Raw genomic sequence first — 19,936 nt, forward strand, 5'->3', positions numbered from 1 at the left:
CTCCCTAGTCAGCAACTTTTCTATGTTAAAGCAGTGATAAATGTAGTCAGCAGTACTATCCCCCTTTAGTGATATTTACCACTTTCAGATCTAGAAAATAAGGCAAAAATACTGATGTCCCAGCTCTACTTCAAGAACCTGTTCCTCCTCTTAGAGCTTCCTCAAGCAAGAAGAGGAATATGTGCCCGAAAGCTAGCTCTGCCTCATAACTCTGGTGGATCCCTGACAACCCTTTTGTTCTGTATTGGGCTTTAGAATATTAAATATCAACCTGCAATATTCCTGCACATGTAAGCTTTAGCTTAGGGGATAGTGATGGCCTCCACATACAGCCAGAATCTTCTAAGGTGGACTGCTTCAACCAGGGGATGATCTATATCATCTGGCTGCTTTCCTCTGTTAACCTTTTGTCACTTCTGCTCCTTCTAGTTTATAATCCCCAATGTTGTCCTTTATTACAAAGATCTTGTTAAGTAAATATATTACCACTGGTTTCTTCTTCTTCCAGTACAATATTTGGATTAAATAAAAACCTTTAATTTCCACATTTTGAGGATTAGCTTCACTGGCTATTCTTCAAAACAAAGGAGAAACCTGATCTAAAAGCTCTTGCTGAAATAACATACCCATCATTTAAAGCATTATTTATATAAATGTACTTTATTGTTTTAAACAGAAGAGGCAGAAAATATTTGCATATAACAAATCCTAGCTTATAAATGTAATTTTTTAGTGTGTCTAATCAGCATTCAGGGATTTTTTTTTTTTTAATTTGCTTCACTGTGTCTTGAGCACTGATATTAGAGAAAAGCACATTGGCATAAAGTGTAAACCAGTGTCTCAAAACACTGGAAGAACTTGGAGAGCAAACATGATTTTTCTTACTTCCTCTAAGTAGTCTTCAGTAAAACAAAAGGTGATCTTTGGCATAGATTCATGCTTTAAAGGCATTAATATTGCATTTATATCAGGTAAGCAACTATACAAGGATGCTGAGGGCCTTGAAAATAATCATCAGTTAAAAGAAAACAGAGGAAGCCTGAGTGTACAGTACCAACTTAAGACAAGTTTTACACATTCGATGTTAGGGTCTAACACACACTGGAGGTGGGGAGGACATTCAGGCAAGGGTTCTTACTCCTTTACTCATCCAGTTCTGGCTTTGGGAAGAAATACAGTTTCATGTGCTGGGGAATGCTTAGCAGTGGTAAGTACAAGAAAGGAAAAATTGCCTTCTCTCACTTTGCTAATAGGAAACTTACTATGGTGATAATTAAATATTATACCCATTACTCTTTTGAACAACTGTACTTAGGGAGGGAGGGTAGGATGCAAGGGGCTTGGCTGTTGTTGGCTGAGGGAGGTAGGAATCACTGAGGACTGTTTCCCATCGATTCATCCCCAGCAGTGCCAGAATTCCAGTCTGCAAGTACCACCTCCCTTAGGTAGGCAGTGTCCTTCAGACAGGACTGCCTTTCCATTAGACACTCCTGGGGACAAGCACCAATTCTTAGGACTGAATTTCAAAAGGATAAAAACGATCTTTCAAAATTATAGAACAAACATATATCTTTAAAACCTTGTTTAGGAAGGGTGTGGGAAGAATACAAAAGCCAGGACAGGAGACATGATTTGGTTAAAAATTAAATGCAGCATTTCAGCTCAGAAAGAACAATAAGAGCTAAGAATGAACGATAAGGCCTCAGCATAGATCTCTGCAGGCAGTGACAAAGCATGGAGTGCCTGGGAGTGGCCCTGCTGGGAGGATGGGCAGGGCCACGCCCCGGCCACTCTGCCTCTCCAGTGGCAGAGAGCACCAGGACACACAGTGTGTTCTTGGGATGGCTACCTTGGCAGGCCGAGGCAGGATATGGGACGGAAGGTTTCCCTAGCACAGACATTGCTCTGGAAAGAGGTAAAGACAGAATCACATGATTTGGTGATTTCCTCCTGACAAAGTGAAATTTGGTTTTGTACTGTGGGAAACTAGAAGGATTAAATTGGGGAAGGGCAGGAAGTGAATCCAGGCCCCACATGCTGGGGCTCCCCAGAGGCCACCTTCCCCTGCAACAGCGAAGGTCACTCCTGAAAAGGACCAAGGTAGCACAGCCAGGGAAGGCAGGCAGGGTCAGCAGCAACATGGAAAGCCCAAAAAATTTTGGAGGCACAGTGATTTCCTTAACTGACGTGCCTGGGCCCTGGGTCTTGGGAGCCTGGCGGAAAGAATGGGGAGACGGGGACAGAAAGAGAACTGTCCTTTAGGGAACAAGCGCAGAACAGGATGTCTGGCTAGTGTTCACTCTTGGATTCTGAGTTTATGTGAAGTCCATGGGCTAGAAACCCCATCTGCCTATTGGGACAGAGTGTGCACAAGTAAAGCCGTGGTCGAGAATATAGGCTTTATAAGGAGACACATTTCAAAGTGTCCATGACAAGAGTATAAATGTTTTCTAATGTGAAGAGGCCCCATTCCTTTCTGTTATGTCAGGCCAAGATGTGGCTTTCAACCCCCCAGTAATCTTGGGTGGCTCCTGGGACTCCGATCATTTTCATTCTGTTCAGCAGGGGCTTCTGTGTTAGCCAGGTTCAACCAGGTGTCTACTGGTACCAGGGAGTCTTTCTAACCCAGCGCAGTGTAAATCCAGCATCTGTTCGAATTTTGATTGAAGCTGCTTCTGCTTCTCGAACAGTCTCCTTCACAGACTGCATGAGGTTCTGGGCATTGTGAACCAGCATCTCTGTGGCCTATAAGGAAAGAGGAGCTCTCCATTACTCACAGTCGCTGATGGAGCCCTGCCTCTGAAACAGGCTTAAGCCAGGAATGCAATGCAGTTTACCCTACCTGTACCTGGCATCCCTTGTATTTGTCACATCACTGGTGGTTTATAGCTGGATCACCAAAAAGAACCCAAAACTGGACCATCACTGATTTTATACTGTACCCTTAGGTGGCTTCTAGTGTATACTCCTTTCCTGGTGTTCAAACAAGCCCCTACCTCGGGCTCCTGCAGTCCCCTCTACCTAGAATGCTCTTCCCCCAGGTATCCCATGGCTCACCTCTCACCTCCTTCAGATCCTTGCCCAGTTGTCACCTTGCTGAGGCTTTTCCTGCTCACCTTATTCTAAATCACAAACCACCTTCCCAACTCCCAGCATGCCTCATCCTCCAATTCTTTCTTCACTTTTCTCTACAGAACTTACCATCATCACTAATTGATGTACTGTATGTTTTACCTAGGTTGTTTATCTGATGTTTTATCTAAAATTTAAGTTCCACGAGGGCAGCAATTTTGGTCAATTTTGTTCTCTGCTGTACCCTAGTGTTACGTCAGTGCCTGTCACGAGGCATTTCATAAACATTTAATTAACACATGAAAAACTAACCAAGTAAACCAACCACCTTATAAATCCATGAAAATCTAAATAAGTAAATCTTGTAAACATACAAAATACAGGACTGAGATCACACTAGTAACTAACTTATCAATCCATTAACTCAGTAATTTTTTTTTTAATTCTTAAATATTTTTGAGCTACAGACCCTTTGAGGGTTTAATGAAGGCTGTGGATTCTCCCCAGAAAAAATTGCTCACGTGCACAAAATTTGTACATGCAATTTCAGAGGGTTCCTGGGCTCTGAGAGGCATAACTATGGACTAGAATTCCCAATCAGTTAATCTTTTCGCTTGGTCAACAAAGAGGCTGAGGCCCAGCGTGATTCGGAGACTTGCCAGCCCAACTCACACAACAGTCAGGATGAGCCTCAAAACTTCTGACTTGCAATCCTGTGTTTCTTCCATTCTACCACACTGTTTCTTTCTTTTTTTTTAACTGGAATATTTAATGGAACATAGTAGATACTCCCAAGATACATTTTTGTTGGCTAATTGATTAAATGATAAGGTTGGAAACTCTGAGTCTTACCCTTTCTTCCCTGTCTTTTCTATTTCCTTTTCTTGGGGCAGGAGAGATCACATGACACGAAATAGTCTAGTGCCCAAACCCTGCCTAGAACACATGGAAGTTAAAGGTTAAAATCCAGTTCCCATGGTTTGGGAGAAGAGAGGGTTATGGTGAGAGCTGTTGAATTAAACCATGGTAGTTAAGGTAGCACTACTGACACCAAGAGAAGTAGCCTCCCTGTTCCTCTAAAGTGCTCCTATCCTCTGTCTCCTGGCCCGGACAAGGAGAGGGATTATGTGTATTTTGTTAACTCCCCTACATAGTATGTAATACAGTGCCACATACATATCCCATTGCATGATGAGCCTTGTCTGAGCAGTTCAACAAAAGATGTGCTACCTTCCATAAGAAGAAATTGTTAAGTCTGGCTCATAGCAGAGCCTACTAGAGAGGAAATGAGAGGAAGAGGTGCTCAAATGAGGGCTTTCTGAGAAGACCTGAGCCACGTTCCCAGGAGGCAGGGAGAGAAAAAACTGACTGCCAAGATACATACAAGAAACACTTAAGCAAACACTCCCACCATCTTTATTTCATTCTCTGTCAAAGAAATCAAAAGAGAAGCACCTCGTTTGAGATGTCATTTCAGCCTCAGCACAGGCCTAACCACCTCATGCCCCTGAAAAGCCTACACTATTCATCCTCCCTGAGGTACTTATCACCCAGAGAACAAGGAAGCAGAAATTCTCCAGCCAGAAGGATAGAGTGAGCAGGACTGAACAGGCATTGGAGGCCTCGAGAGAGCCAAACCTATTCCAGGGAGGAAAAGAACCGAATAGAAAGTCCTAACTGCTGCTGATTCACTTAACCTCCCAAGGCCTCAATTTCTCATCTGTAAAATGACAAGAGTTGCACAAGAGCTTTTTACTTCCCTTTCCAAATTTCTGATCTCTCCAACATAGATGCCCTTCCGAGAGAACTGAAGACTCCATCCTACATACTGAATACCCATTTCACAGTTAAAATTTCCTCAAGGCTGAACTGAATTGCTATCAAGTGGAATAGAAGCCGCTGGCGAGAAATCAGAAGCACATACCTGCTCAGACTCCTCGTCGCTTATGTTGGTCCGGCCCAGCATGGTGGCCTTCACTGTGGACAGGATTTTGAGCTGGGTGCTTATGGTTGGGATTCGCTCGCATACCTAAAAAGAAAATTTAATTTAGTATGTTTCTTTGTTTTTCTTATCCACAAGCTCCCTGAGGACGAGACTTAATTCACCTCTGTATTCTCAGTGGCTGGCATGCAGAAAGCATTCAGTAAATCAGCAGCAGGATTCCAATTGTTTTCCCCCTAGGATCAGTATAGTCCCTCTGTCCAGACATGGAAGCATTAAAATTCTTTTATTTGATTCAGAAATAAACTTGCCTGTATCTGTCTTTCCGAAATACACATGTGTATTTCCCCTTTCTGCTATTTCTTCCCATTCTAAAGTACCTCCTCCTTGCTCACCCAGTTTTCTCTCTCCTGCTTTTCACCCTACCCCCTGCCCCCCCACCACACACACACTTTTCCTGAGTACCTGTAAGAGGTTGGTTCTAATCCGCTTATCTGTGCACTGCTTGGCAACCTCCTTGGCCAACCGAGTCACCTCATCTGAGGCCTTGGCTATGTCCTTGGCACACTGAATCAGTGCTCGCTTGGTACCGCTGCCCCCTCTGACCAGCCGAGACATCTCAGCCATCAGCAGAGCCATGCGCTTGGCTGCTGCAATGATGTCATTGCCCTAGAGAGAAGCAAGATACAGTGTGAGCTCAGCCCATACTCTGGCCAACTTAGGGAAGGAAGTAGAAGCACAGAGAAGAGAGGAGGGAGCCTGCTGCTCTAGCAGCCCTCTGGAGGGGTGAGAAGAAGATATACAGACTATTCTTGAGTGATATAGATACAGCACAGGAGAAATAAACAGAAGAGTGAACCAGGGTACTCACCCCAGCACTCAGTGAGAGACAGAGAGAGAGAGAGAGATCACCGGACCAAAAAAGGAAGACTTGGATATTAATCTGAAAGGGCAACATGTGAGCCCCAGGCATAGCACTAAACAAGCAATTTCAGCATTTCCAGGTTAATCATGTCAATAAATTGGGGATGGGCCCAAGAAGTTGGTTAAACAGGCATTTTCCTTTCTGTGGGGGGAAAGCAGTACAGCTGGCCTGAAGGGAAAAATACAGATGAGCCTTTCCAGATGCTGAAATCATCCTCTTTATCCTTACCCTTATTACAAACAGCAGCCAATGATTGTCGCTGCTGAACTAGAATTTAAACCAAGTAACTATTAGCCTTGGTGAAAAAAAATTTTTTCTGACCTAAGTCTGCTCCTGCCCTCCCTCTACTGCCTCTTGTTTGTACTCTCAGCCTAAAGGAACATATTATTTTAATTTTTCACATTTAAAAAGGCCAAGAATCAATTCTTCAGTCCTCTCAGCTAAGTGGCTTCAATTAAAGAAACCTTCACAGCTAAGAGGATGCCGGGGGGGGGGGGGGGGGGGGGGGCGTTGGGAAAATAAAAATCGTGAGTCAAGCTGTAAATGCAACCCTCACTCCAACTAACAGCAGTTTATCTTACACTGGGCATTTTGGTTCACTAAAACCCTCATGGGTCATAATAAGGAAATGTACAAGTAATTTACTTTATGCCTTCAAAAGGCTGATATTTTGGCTGATAACAACCAAAAATAACAAATGCAATGTTCAAAACTACCTAAAAGGCCAGGCAAGGCCAGGCTCTATGCATTTTTCCCCTCATGCTTTACAATTTCTAGACAATGCAGTGAGACATACACAAACCATGCCACTGCAGGGTGCTCTGTGAGAAACCTCCACAGGCACCGTGATGTGGCTGATCTTTTACGCTGGAGGGTGTATAACATCTTGGGCAGCAGTTGAGGCCAGAGAGAACACAGACATGGGAAGAACTCATGAGAATAGGGGTATGTTAGACAAGGCTGGCTGGGCCCACCTCTTCCAGTGCAGACCTGGGATCATTCCAGGATTTCATGACCTTGGTTAGAGGACAGTGTAGTGCCAGGGTTAGTTATTTATTACCCATCGCTCTTCAAACCCTTTCTTCTTGCAACATGCCACCTTCAAAGGGAAAAAAGTGATTGCCCCCATCCCCCACTCCCTAAGGCCAAAGCTCCGTTGGTTCCTATCCTGCAGACTTGAGCGCTATCTGTTCCCCACTCACACCCCCTCTCCCACTGAAACCCCTGAACAAGCCAGTCAGTGAAGCCCCCTTCCCCGTGGGCTCCCATAAAGGGAGCATCTGCCCCACAGCATCTGCCCCACAGCCAAGTGCAGGACAGCAAGCAGCCCTCCCCAGAAACACTCGTCACGCTGATCAACTCTGCCTGAGCCAACAGTGAGAGGTCAGCGAGAAGGGGGCATAGGTGGGGGACAGGCAAAGTCCAGTGATCAGGCCAGATGACCTCTTAATGGTCTACAATGATTCCTGACCTGAAAGTCACTGAGAGGCATCCACGGCTTCCCAAGGGGTTTAAGGTTCCAATATGGGCCACAAGATCAGTAAGAAAAGGAATCCTTTCAAAAAGTGACCCCATCTCTCTCTAACTCCCAAACATAAATGCAGTCCAGTTAATCTGGCATTAGCAGACCTATCAAACTTGTGAAGCCAGTCCTAACAACAAGGTGCAGACAGACAGACGCCCGCCCGGCTCAGACTCACAGGACCCGCACAGATCATGAGTGATGCAATGTGTCAAGGCTGCACATGGCCAGATGCATATGGAGCAGCCCCAGCTGGGGGCGCTAATCAGTACCTTACTAGACCACTTGGTAGCTTCCCGATGCAATGACTGAGCCGCTGCCAGAATGGGCTGGTTGACCGGCTGACTGGATGGCATTAACAGCAGCTCAGGTTCGTAATCGTCTTCCATGTCAGGGGGGACAGGGGACCCAACAGCGTCAGCCGCATCTGCCTCAGCTACAGCACTTACACCCACCTTAGCGGCTGGGTTACCCGGCTTTGTCGATGGCAGGAAGGGTGAGAAACAGGGACAGTGTTAGTAAGAGCAGTAGGGCTTGGGCAACTGAGCTTCAGCCGGTTTAGTAACCAAAGTTTGCCTAGGATGGGAAAGAAAATGGATACTCTCCAGGAGTCAGATGAACCAAGCTCCACAGAAGGGGGAATTCTCAGCCTCCGGCACCGGCCTGTTCACAGTAAAGGAAAGACGCTTACGCCAGTAGCAAACGGTTTCCAGAGAACTATTTATACAAAGAAAGAAAGTGGCATTCCTTTTGTATACACTTACTACCAAAGAGTAATTCTCAGGTCAGAACATTTTTGAGAAGCCAAACGACCAAACAATAGTAACTTACTAACTTTAAAAGGAATCCAGAGGGAAAAAGTAAATGGAACCACACAAGTTGCTTTGAACAGAACAATGTGAACAACTGCTGGCTCATATGAACACTGTTCTACAGCTTCCAGGAAACAGAAAGTGTCTTGGGTCAGCTCTGCAGCTGCCAGACACAGATTATTTCCTTCAGGGGTTAAAACTTCCAGAATTGAAAATGATAAATTTGAGGCAACAGATATCAAACCAGGAAAGAGGCAAGAAAAACACAATGGTGAGTGAAGAGGACTTATCAAATACCCCACAATCACCCAGCTAGAAGGAGCCTCAAGAAGACATCTCATCCAGCAACCACCTAGGGGAAAACCCACACTTCAGAGCAGCTCTCCCTAAGGTCTACAGAGACAACACTTCACAATTTCACATTGCATCCACAACTAGCCGACTAAGAAAGCTGTTCTTCGGGTATACCCTGAATCTCTCCAATTGCACTTACCCCAAACTCAATTTATTGATATTTCACAGATAAGATAACACATGGACTTGTCAACTGACCAAAGCAGAGTTCAGAGGAGCTCAAAACTGGTGCCCATGAGAAAACAGGACCCGTGATGGGGGAGAGAATTAATTTAATACCAGGGATGGGCATTCTGAAAGGCCAGGAAGGAAGCAAGAGAGATCAGATGCTGAAAATAGGCTAAGGGGGGAAAGAAAATGAAAGGAATTGCCCCAATGAAGCCGAACCACTTATATAAAGAATGGCAAACACAGGTTCTTTATATCAAACATCTCTAACCAAGAGGAAGTAAGAGTTTGTGTGGAATTTTATTTGAGGTTGCTACAACTCCTGAAAGTCTTAATCCGCACAGGAAGCCTGCCTCCAAACGCTGACTATTAAGTTGGAGGATTGAGGGCCAACAAGGGGTTTGGGTACCTTCTAAATCCTTTCACCTAAACTGTCTCAACCAGGACTCAACTCACCCCCATTCCTTAGAGGAGAGGCCAACCCATTTCTGCTGGGGTTCAGAGTCCCAAAGTACAAAGCAGACCGACAGATACACAAACACCACCATCCGTCCTCCCTAAACACACATGGTTCAAATAGCTCCTGACTTCACACAGCTCAAAGTCAGCAATCCCCAGATGCTCCAAACCTCCAGAGAGTCAGACCTACGGATTTTTGGCAACAAATGGCAGAGTGGGATAAACATGTAGGCCAATGCTGTCTGTCCCTTAAGTTTTATGTTTGTCTTTAAATTCATGTATATTTTGTGTTCCACTGCACAATGTATCTGTGTTATTTTTTTTAAGTTCAAAAGTATATTTATTTAAAATGTGGGCAAGATATCAATATAAAAGAAAAGAGTGTAAGAAATAAAGATTTGAAATGTTTTGTACTTTTATTTTTAACATCCATAACTTAGAGTGTATCTGGGTTTATAAAGAAATTTAAATTTTCCTTAGGGAATTCCCTGGCGGTCCAGTGGTTAGGACTCGGCACTTTCAATGCCGGGTGCCCAGGTGCAATCCCTGGTCAGGGAACTAAAATCCCACAAGCTGCGTGGCACGGCCAAACAAACAAACAAATAAATATGTTCTTTAAAATCTTTGAGTAGGGCTTCCCTGGTGGCACAGTGGTTGAGAGTCTGCCTGCCGATGCGGGGGACGCGGGTTCGTGCCCCGGTCTGGGAGGGTCCCACATGCCGCGGAGCGGCTAGGCCTGTGAGCCATGGCCGCTGAGCCTGCGCGTCCGGAGCCTGTGCTCTGCAGCGGGAGAGGCCACAGCAGTGAGAGGCCCGCGTACCGCAAAAAAAAAAAAAAATCTTTGAGTAAAACCAACCTTCACTATCACCCCCACCCCACTCCCCATGTGCACTGGGACTCTGCTAATGGTCCCAGGGGTGTGCATGCCCCAGCTAGAGAGATATGATTATAAGTGATTCCACGGGTCAGGTCCAACACCAGCAAGGTCACCATTCCTTCTTGGAACGTGGGCTCACAGCTAACAGTGCAGAAAAATACAGTTAAAAAACCAAGGTAGGGCTTCCCTGGTGGCACAGTGGTTGAGAGTCTGCCTGCCGATGCAGGGGACGTGGGTTCGTGCCCTGGTCCAGGAAGATCCCACATGCCGCGGAGTGGCTGGGCCCGTGAGCCATGGCCACTGAGCCTGCGCGTCCGGAGCCTGTGCTCCGCAATGGGAGAGGCCACAGCAGTGAGAGGCCTGCGTACCGCAAAAAAAAAACCAAACAAACAAAACAAGGTCAAATTCCCAGCCTGAAAAAACCCAAGATCAGCTGCATGTGCAGGAGGTCCCTGGGGAACTACATTCAATACAAGAGCTTGAGGTGGCTGAAGGTGTGAAATGAACAAAGTCCAATACATGTTGGGAATAAAGATGTAGGTTCATGGTAGAAACAGTTTAGAACTGACTTAGAACCACCTTCCACTGCAGGGTTAACAATAATATTTAGCTCTTGTCTAGAAAAGCTACCACTCACTTTTCATCATTCATGAGGCATGACTGCTGCAGCATCCAAATTTTCACCAACCATGTTAATATTTACACTTCCAGATTGTTTAGTAGGAGTTAGCCTAGAGCTGTCTTGAGTTGAGGGGTAAGATGATTCTGAGAAAGGGAAAAGGCACATGGCTTCTAAGACACCAATCTACCTGCTTCTACGAGAAAAGAGAATGAAAATGCAAATATTTCATGTAGCTATAGCAGAGCCTACAGAAGACTGTGCCATGTTTGCAGTGTAGATAATTAGCACGAGAGCATCTAAAAACATTTGGTGACCCCAAGAAAGAAGAGCAATTTCTAAGAGACCAAATGTCCAGCATCAGGGCAGCTGACACTCTAGAGGACAGAAGGAAAAGAACTTTCATCTCTAACTAAGGTATCCTAGCTCTCACTTTAGCTGATAGGAGAAACCATCAAGTACCAGAAACATCTCACTAAACCACAAGAAAGAAGAGGATTGTGCTATTGGCAATAACAGGAACCAAAGCAGAGAGAGGGTGATTTTCCAAATAGACTTCCTGGGCTGTGTACATGGCTCTTCATCCTTTCTCAACAAGAAGAGCTTCATTACTTACCTTGCTGGACCATTTGCGAGCTTCATCATGGAGCTGCCTGGCAGCCATCATCATTGGCTGGTTAATCACCTCCCCAGCTTTCTGCTCAGGGAACTCTTCATCCTTCTCCTCTGGTGGTGGGGGCCTGGGAGGAGGGACCTCACCCTCAGGCAGAGGTGGTTTGGGAGGAGCAAGCTCATCTGTCAGCTAAGAAAGAATTACCAGGTTGTAAGTAAAGCTCTAGGAACTACTCCCCAGCAGAATTCTCTCCTTTCCTTTAAAAAGCATCCCCAAGAAAGCCACCCACATTCACTCCATTTAAGACCATCCAACACTGATCATAAGGACCACCTGTTTCAATCTCAACAGAAGCATATTTTCTTCCTTTTTTCTCCACAAAAAGTTAGCACCTACTGTTTTGGACATATCCCAGGGAGGCACGCACAGCCCTACTGGGCCAAGGATCCTCAAAGGAGATCTAAGTTCTGGTCCTGACTCTGTTGACGGGCAGCTGCATAAGCAACAACTTCTCCCCTGGGCCTTGGGTTTCTCAAAGGGTTTATCAATGAGGAATATCTAGACCAAATGACCTCTAAGTTCTTGATTCCAAATGTCAGGACTCTGTTGATCACATAAGAAAGAATCCATGCCCCAGAATAGCCCTCCCTAGCCACCCACCAACAGCCCAGCTGAAAAGAATCAAGTCAAATCAAAAAAGAAGCATTGAAGGCTAGGGAAGCAGTGTTCATTAGCTATGGGCACAGTGACCCAATTTTGTCCTCAACAAACTTAGAAACTTAAATATGGAAAAGTAAATTTGGGATCTTAAATATGGGAAAGTATATCAGGGACAGTAAATCAAATTATTGCCTTGATAAGCTATTCCCAAGGACAAGCTATTTCCAATACTGTCAGAGAAAATGTCTAAAAATAATGACTATTTCTGATTCTAGGATTTGTATCTGCAAGCTATTGCTCAGCTTTCCTCCCCCTAAACCATTTACCTATGGAAGAAAAAATTCATGGTACTTTGTGGGGCATCAAAAGATTTAAAATTATAGTTAGGGAAAAATTAACTTTTTTTTTAAAAAAAAGGATTTTATTAATTTTGCTACTAAAAAAAGTCAAATGAAGGAAAGAAGAATGTACACAAGAGTCTAACCACCTCAGTTTTGTCATCATCAACTGGGAACACATAAATTCTCACCACAAACTGTGCAGATTATTTTCCCACTCCTCACTGACTTGCCCCACTAACTCATCACTCATCACATCCACACTTACCACAGCCAGCTCCTCTGCTCCAGTCACTTCCCATCAGAGCAGGCCAACACCAAAGACCCCCACTTACCCAGCACACGCCATGCATAAGCACTCAGTTAATACCCCGCCGGATTCAAGAATGAAAGTCGAGTTGTGCCTCTGACTGAGCTTCAAGTAAAAGTTAAACAAAGCTACCTAGTGACCAAGGCTCCAGAACAGCCTACCTCTCTCTTGCTACAGTCCCGACATCCTGCTGCTCAATTCTCCCAAACTCTCTGAATGTACTTACTCGGAGCTGTTCAAGGTCTGGCGGAGGAGGCGGGAAGTCAGGCTCCTGAGGTTGGAAGGCTTCTCTGACCTTGGCCACTGCTCCCAGGATCCGGTATCCCGAGTCCAGGAAGCTCTTTTGCAGGCCTAAACACAGACGCCCTCACTTTCAGTTGGGTAGGTCAGTGCCCTGGAGCACTGTCTGTCCAGCAGAAGAACTGGTTTCCAGTAACAAAAGCTGGATATGAAGCTGCCAGTAAGCAGCACAGGCAGTGACTGAAGGGGAAGGGAGGTAAGAGCCAGGCAGATGCCCTGAGGCCTGCAAAGAGTCAAAAGTGGCACAAACCAGCTGATCCCTGTAGTGCTCAGGGTGCCTTCTTGCCTGTACAGCTAACAAGTAGCCAGCACATTGCCGGGCCAGGAACACTTTGGGCTCAGGTGGTGCTCATCACCTCTCATGATAAAGCAGTCGAGAGATAAGCCTGCCCCACTCAGAACAGAGGAGATGTCAAGTTTCAGATGGGGCACACATTCCCTGGAGTACTTCTCACCTTTCTCCCTACTCCTTTGCTCCACTTGGCATTCAGCATATTAACCCCTACACTGAGCTGCTGCTACTGTGTCCAGTCACCCAGAATTAAAGGAATCTACTCAAACTATTAGAAACTCCACTTAGGAAACTGAGCACATCTTCAGTGATGGTGGGTTGAGAAAACCAGAAAGATTTTACCTGGGCTAGGGACGAACAGGGCAGCCCCTCCTTCCCACTCTCTCACACTGAGTGGATTCTACTCATAGAAGAGGCTAGAAACACTAAAGGCTCACAGGAGGAAGGAATTCAGATGTTTCCAACCAAAAAGGAGTGGTTACATCTTTAGCAGTAATGAAAATATGATCAAAATTCAGCTAAAGAAAACACAAATTCTTTGGTGTAGGATCAAGATCAAGACCTAGGAGACCCACAGGTTAACTTAGGCTTTCCAGATTTGACAGAAATAAAGAATGTTGTCCAGAGAAAAAGCATTTTAAGAAAAGCAGAAGGTATGCCAGTTACATAAGCTAAATGGTTGATAAATTGGTTATTATGCATCTTTTGAGAAATTTCCAAAATAATGACTAAACAAGACCAGGAGTTATTTAATCAGACATTAAGAAAGGACAGAGGGACTTCCCTGGTGGTGCAGTGGTTAAGAATCCGCCTGCCAATACAGGGGACACAGGTTCAATCCCTGGTCTGGGAAGATCCCACATGTCACAGAGCAACTAAGCCCGTGCGCCATGACTACTGAGCCTGCGCTCTAGAGCCCACAAGCCACAACTACTGAGCCCGCGAGCCACAATTAGTGAAGCCCGCGTGCCTAGAGCCCATACTCCACAACAACAGAAGCCACAGCAATGTGAAGCCCACATACTGCGATGAAGAGTAGCCCCCGGTCGCCACAACTAGAGAAAGCCCACGCACAGCAACGAAGACCCAACGCAGCCAGAAACAAATAAAAAATAAATTAAAATAAAAAGCACAAGGAAGTTGGTACAGAGAAACTAACTTACAATAACCCTGCCAATATTGCAGAAAATATTCTGTCCAACATATTTTGAACAGAAAAAGCTTAATATAGTATCCTCAAACTAAGTATCTAGTTTTTGCCCCCAGGTTGTGTCATGGTTGTGGGGTGCATCTTCTCTCCCCACCCTGTCAGCTTCCTGAATTAACCTCTCAGCTGAGGTGAACCACACCATGCATTGCTTACCAGGGTCAGAAATGTTTCCTGCCACAGCCTTTGCATCCACCACCATTGGGGAGATGGTTTTGCTCAATTCGTCAGAGGCGGCTTTCACGGCCTCTCGGAACTTGGGATCCTCAGAGTTCTCCACCTCCCTCTTAGCAACCAGCAGGATCCGGTTGGCCCGACGAGCAATGCTGGTTGCCCCAGCGACCAGCATCTGAGGCTGAATATTGGCCATGGCGACTTTACACTTGTCCAGGTCTTTTTTAATTGCTTCTTCGGAAGCATCCAACAGAGATTTGGTGTCAATGGCTTCGTCCACCAGCCCTGTCCGGAGAACAGAAATGGAATTTAGTTTCTATTTTAGAAGAACAGAGACTCCAAAACCCTGTTGTCCACTCAAATTTCTCATGTGACAGTACAACACCCATAATTCTCACCTTCAGCTCAAAACCCTTCTTACACAATCAAAAGCTTCCAGGTGATCACCATTGTAAAAAAAAAAAAAAAAAAAAAGTGAGAATGTAGCCCAGGAGGCCATACAGACTCACAGCATTTATACCAACCGTGGTCACCAGCCTTCTTGTATCTACCACAGACAACCAGAAACGCTTTGACATCAGGAGGAAACAAGGATTGCGTCTGAAACCTTCACCGCATCAGCACCACATTATCTGTTAACAGTATTTTCTCCCTTCCCGTCTCACTCCCCAGCCATCTGTTGCTTATTGGCAGCTTGTAGTGCCCAAGATGAGCCACGCAGAGGATTCCAATAACCCTAACAGCCTGTTTCTTGTTTCTGTTACCTCTCTTCAGACACCTCAGGAGCTCCACTTTCATCTCTGGCTGCTATGGACCCCTGTCCCAGCAGGTTCTGCAGGGAAGCCGAAGAGCCTACATTCCTCATCTCTTCCTCTCCCATCCCTCCCTCCAAAGAGAATGAAGAAGATTCAGAGGTGCCACCTCTATCGCACAGACACAGGTTTGTCAGTTGTTGGTTTCTCCTTTTTTTAAAAAAAAACTACGTAGTTGATAAGTTGGAGGAAACTCTGAGACAAGTTGTATTAAATGGTAGCTATTGTGGTTCCTTGAAATGTGAACCTGCTGAAAATGACAGGGACACTTACTGTATCCACAAACACCGCCTCTCAGCCTCTGAAACCAAACTCTGGCTCAGACAGAGAAAAGACACTATTCAGAGAAGATAGGAGCTGTAACAATAAACATCACACCGGGAGGGCCACATTAAAATCAAAGAGACTCAAAGAGTCTCTCTTCGGACAAAGTTGCAAGGCTTGAATGAGAAGCCGCTGCTGCTCAGCGGCCTTAATCAGGGCCAAGTACACTGTCGAGCACATGACGGTCCCTTTATCCAATTACAGCTGAGTAACATAACTGGTCCTGTTTGAGTTTCTCAGTCTCATGGATCAGACAGGAAGAATTTTGCACACAACTCTACCTGTCATTTTTTCAACATTATCGATCCACTGGTTCTTCATGGTCTCAAAATGTTCATAAGCAGCTTGATTTCCGGGATTCCTAAGTAAGATGCGAGCCGCTGAGACGACCTGGCAATGACAAAACAACCTTTAAACACCACTCAAATATAAACCTTCAGCAAAGCTTCCCCCTCTTTACCTACAGGTGGCACTATAAGGCCAAAAATCGGCGAGTCTCTTTTCAGACCAAGCACTTTAGTTTTGGTCTCATAAACAGCTCCCCAGAATGGGCCCTCACAAAAGATTTTACAGTTACAGCCTGATTTTAAGAAGTAATAAAGTGACAAAGTAAACGGGTGTTTGCTTGATACTTCTGAACATATACAAAACGGACAGATACTTAAGCCTCATCTTAAAAAGCACCATTAAGCATGATACTAAAGATTACTTAAAACAGATTTATAAATATTTATTAAAAATAACTGTCAGACTTTCCTGGTGGCACAGTGGTTAAGAATCCACCTGCCAATGCAGGGGACACGGGTTTGATCTCAGGTCTGGGAAGATCCCACATGCCGCAAGACAACTAGGCCCATGTGCCACAACTACAGAGCCTGCACCCTAGAGCCCGCGAGCCACAACTACTGAGCCCACGTGCCACAACTACTGAAACCCGCACGCCTAGAGCCCGTACTCCGCAACAAGAGAAGCCACCGCAACAAGAAGCCCACGCACCGCAACAAAGAGTAGCCCCCACTCACCACAACTAGAGAAAGCCCGCACGCAGCAACGAAGACCCAATGCAGCCAATAAATAAATAAATAAATAAATAAATAAATGTTCCTTTAAATAATAATAACTGTCTACAGTTAACAAAGTGCTTTCACATCCACTGTCTTACTAAAGCCTCACAACAAGCCTGTGAGAGAGAAAGGACAGTAATTTCTCTACTTCACAGCTGCAAAAACCAAGACACAGAAAATTTAAGTGACTTGCTCAAGAGCTCCCAGCTAGTCAGTTGCAGCACTTGGGGAAGGAACTAACATTTACTGAGAATTTGATAAGTTATAGGCTGCACAAGCATCTTCTTAATCCTCAGAACAATCCACTAGGAAGGAATTATCTCCATTTTACACAAGGAAACTCAAAGTGACAGAGGATTCGAATCCAGATCTGTCTCCAAAGTCCTTGCTCTTTCCATAGTTAGTGTCTTAAGCCTAGTGCTCTGTTTCTGTTTTTTTAGAAATCTCAGTTTTATAGAGAAATCCTATGTTTTATGTTCTATGTTTTATGGAAATTTTTAAGGAAAGTTAGACACGTTCATATTTTATGGACATTTTTTCTAAAAAGCTAGACAAGTATGATTTTTCAAGAGAATCTAACTTGTTAACATGCCACATTGGCAAAAGTTGAACACTTAAGAGACAAGCTTATTTCCCCTGTCTCTGCCTACAAGCTCCCCACCAAATCTAGTATCATAGATTTCTAAAGCCCAGACAGTTCCTAATGTACCACAGGCACTCAAGAAATACCTGCTGAATAAATGAATGAAAAGATAATGAATTTTCTGTAATTTTATTGGAAGAAAAAAATGCACAAACATCACACTAAACGTTGTTGAAGAGATCTTTTAAGAACATGTATCATGTACTGGAACTTTAATTCCTGTCCAAGTTGTTTTCTTTTGTTCCCACTCTTCCAATATTCTGTTTACAGTACATTAGCTACATCTTGGTTATATAATTAAATAAAAAAGAAAAATTATGGCCACATCTAAAAATTTTAAAATACCATCAAAGAGATGTGGGGAAAGGCATAAGCTCTAAAATCAAAATACACTAACCTCCCAAGATTATTGAATTTTTCCCTAATTATGCATGGGAGGGGGGTGCTTTACTAGTTTTTTCTACTTTCAAAACTAATCATGATCACTGTAAAAAATTCAAACAATATAAAAATGATTTAGACATTAAGGGTATGTGTGGATTCTTTCATGATATTTTATAGTAAGTGTTCAAAAATGTATAGAAACTGTTCTGTAATTAACCTTTACTCAATATGGTGTGTACTGACATGATGAAGGGGGAGTGAAACCCACCTGGGGTGTGAGTTCTCGGGCTGTCTTCACTGAGGCCTGAATGCCTTCCACCGCTGATTTATTAGCAGTTCCAACAGCAGCCGCCTTCTCTGCCGTGGCCCCAAGCCTTCCTGAATGGTTTTCAAAGTTAGCTGCCCTCTCATCAAATACCTTGAGGAACAAACAAAGACATTAAGAAAATTTATTGCAATAAAATGGGTCAGGCAGCCTAAGAAAAAGTCTCTCTTTAAGCAGAGGCAGCAACTGCTTCAGCAAAGACTTTACAAGTTAATAAGACAACAGTCACATCGAGTCTTGGCCTTGCCGTTATCTCCTCAGAGGTTTGGCCATAAGCATCACATGCATCCAGGCAAGCGCACACAGACCGTTGAATGAGTCAATGCTTACCAGGTGCAAACAGGACGTACAGTACTGTGCAGTCTGCAATAAGGAGTTCACAGAATCCAAAGACTTAAATAATCCCTGTTCACAAAAGGCTTATACCCTAGTTTGAAGAGTATAGAAAAACCTACTCCAGGTTCCAGTGCAGGTGGCTGGATGCATTAAAGGCCAAGAATATCCAGAGTCCTAACCAGAGCTCCAGCCTCCTCAGGGCAGCTTCCCTCACATATCCCATTACCATTAATGTTGTAAAAGCTCTGCCCCTGACCTCCATGGGAAAAATGATAGCTGGTGCTCACACCCACGCCTGACACACGGGTAAGGATGGCTGACTTCCATCACCCCAAACGCAAAACCATCTACTGAATTGTTCATTCAGTTCACATATTGTTAAAAAGTTAACTTCTTCTTCGACATGGATATTATGCAAGGTCACATACCACGAAGGGGACAATTTAACTTAGACGACAAAAGTTCTTCTGTCATTTGTTTGGATCACATTATTAGAATTGATGCTTGAGGCAAGGTATATCCAACAGCCCTGGGTGAGCTTTATATTATACACAGAGCACATTAGGAACTGCCTGGCAGAATCTACCCTCTTCTTTGCCCCCTCCTGGAGGTCTACCTGCCCATACTTGGAGACAAGTTCTGGCTCCCAGCAGACAATCTCTGAAGGTCTCCTGGTCCAACAGCAGGCTCCAGTCTCATTGCCAGGGTTCTATGTTTATGCACGCAAGTCTCTTCCCCATTCTGACCTCTTGTTTGGATTCAGCCAGCTGGGTTCTTGCCATTTAATGCTCAGGATCTCTTCCTAAATCTCTAGCCCCCTGGTCCTCTTCTCCTGGCCTCAGTCCTTGTTTCTTTCCTTGGCTGGTCTCCCACTCTGAATCTATAAGGCTTTGCTAACTTTGGTTCACCATCTCAACCCCAGTCTATGTCTGCTGCTCCCTCTGATTTACCCAACTGCTTAGCTTGCTTTTCTTGTCACTCAACCAAACTGTACTGAGCACCTACTATGTGCCAGGCCCTGGAACAGGTGCTGAAGATACAAAGATGAATAAGACATAATTTCTGCATCTCAAGGATCTCACATACTAGCAGGGTTAAAAAGGCCCATAAACAGATACCTACAATAATTGTGTGCTATGTGCAATAATAAAACTAAGCATTGATACTTGGGAGGAAAAAGTAAGGCACTTAGACTATCCAGGAAGTAAAGGATACTAGAATAAAGGATAAACAGAAATTAGCCAAAAGAGATAAGGGGACAATAATTAGGTAGAGAGACAGAAAGAACAAAGACATGGAGAAAAGAAAGGACAGAGTACACAGGAAACTATAAGCAATGAGGTATTGCTGGGGCATGAACTGAGAGGCGGGGTTTGTGGGAAACAGGGGTAGAGGGAGTATTAG

General features: G+C 44.5%; 1 protein-coding gene across 2 annotated transcripts in view; it reads right to left on the reverse strand.

The window, feature by feature from the left end:
• Window positions 1-641: 641 nt before the first annotated feature.
• Window positions 642-19,936, reverse strand: part of VCL (vinculin) — a 97,119-nt gene continuing 77,824 nt past the window's right edge. Inside the window, exons 14-22 of one of the 2 annotated variants that reach the window (XM_065894482.1) lie at window positions 18,140-18,289; window positions 16,062-16,170; window positions 14,627-14,929; window positions 12,898-13,022; window positions 11,367-11,552; window positions 7,734-7,937; window positions 5,480-5,683; window positions 4,997-5,101; window positions 642-2,745 (exon numbers count right to left, since the gene is read on the reverse strand). In XM_065894482.1, the coding sequence (XP_065750554.1) occupies window positions 2,599-2,745; window positions 4,997-5,101; window positions 5,480-5,683; window positions 7,734-7,937; window positions 11,367-11,552; window positions 12,898-13,022; window positions 14,627-14,929; window positions 16,062-16,170; window positions 18,140-18,289 (1,533 nt within the window). In that variant the 3' untranslated portion in view covers window positions 642-2,598. The remainder of the gene's footprint in view (window positions 2,746-4,996; window positions 5,102-5,479; window positions 5,684-7,733; window positions 7,938-11,366; window positions 11,553-12,897; window positions 13,023-14,626; window positions 14,930-16,061; window positions 16,171-18,139; window positions 18,290-19,936) is intronic. The other variant, XM_065894483.1, reaches the window with a different exon arrangement.

This window comes from Phocoena phocoena, chromosome 16, assembly GCF_963924675.1.
Source record: "Phocoena phocoena chromosome 16, mPhoPho1.1, whole genome shotgun sequence".
NCBI classification, from domain to species: Eukaryota; Metazoa; Chordata; class Mammalia; order Artiodactyla; family Phocoenidae; genus Phocoena; species Phocoena phocoena.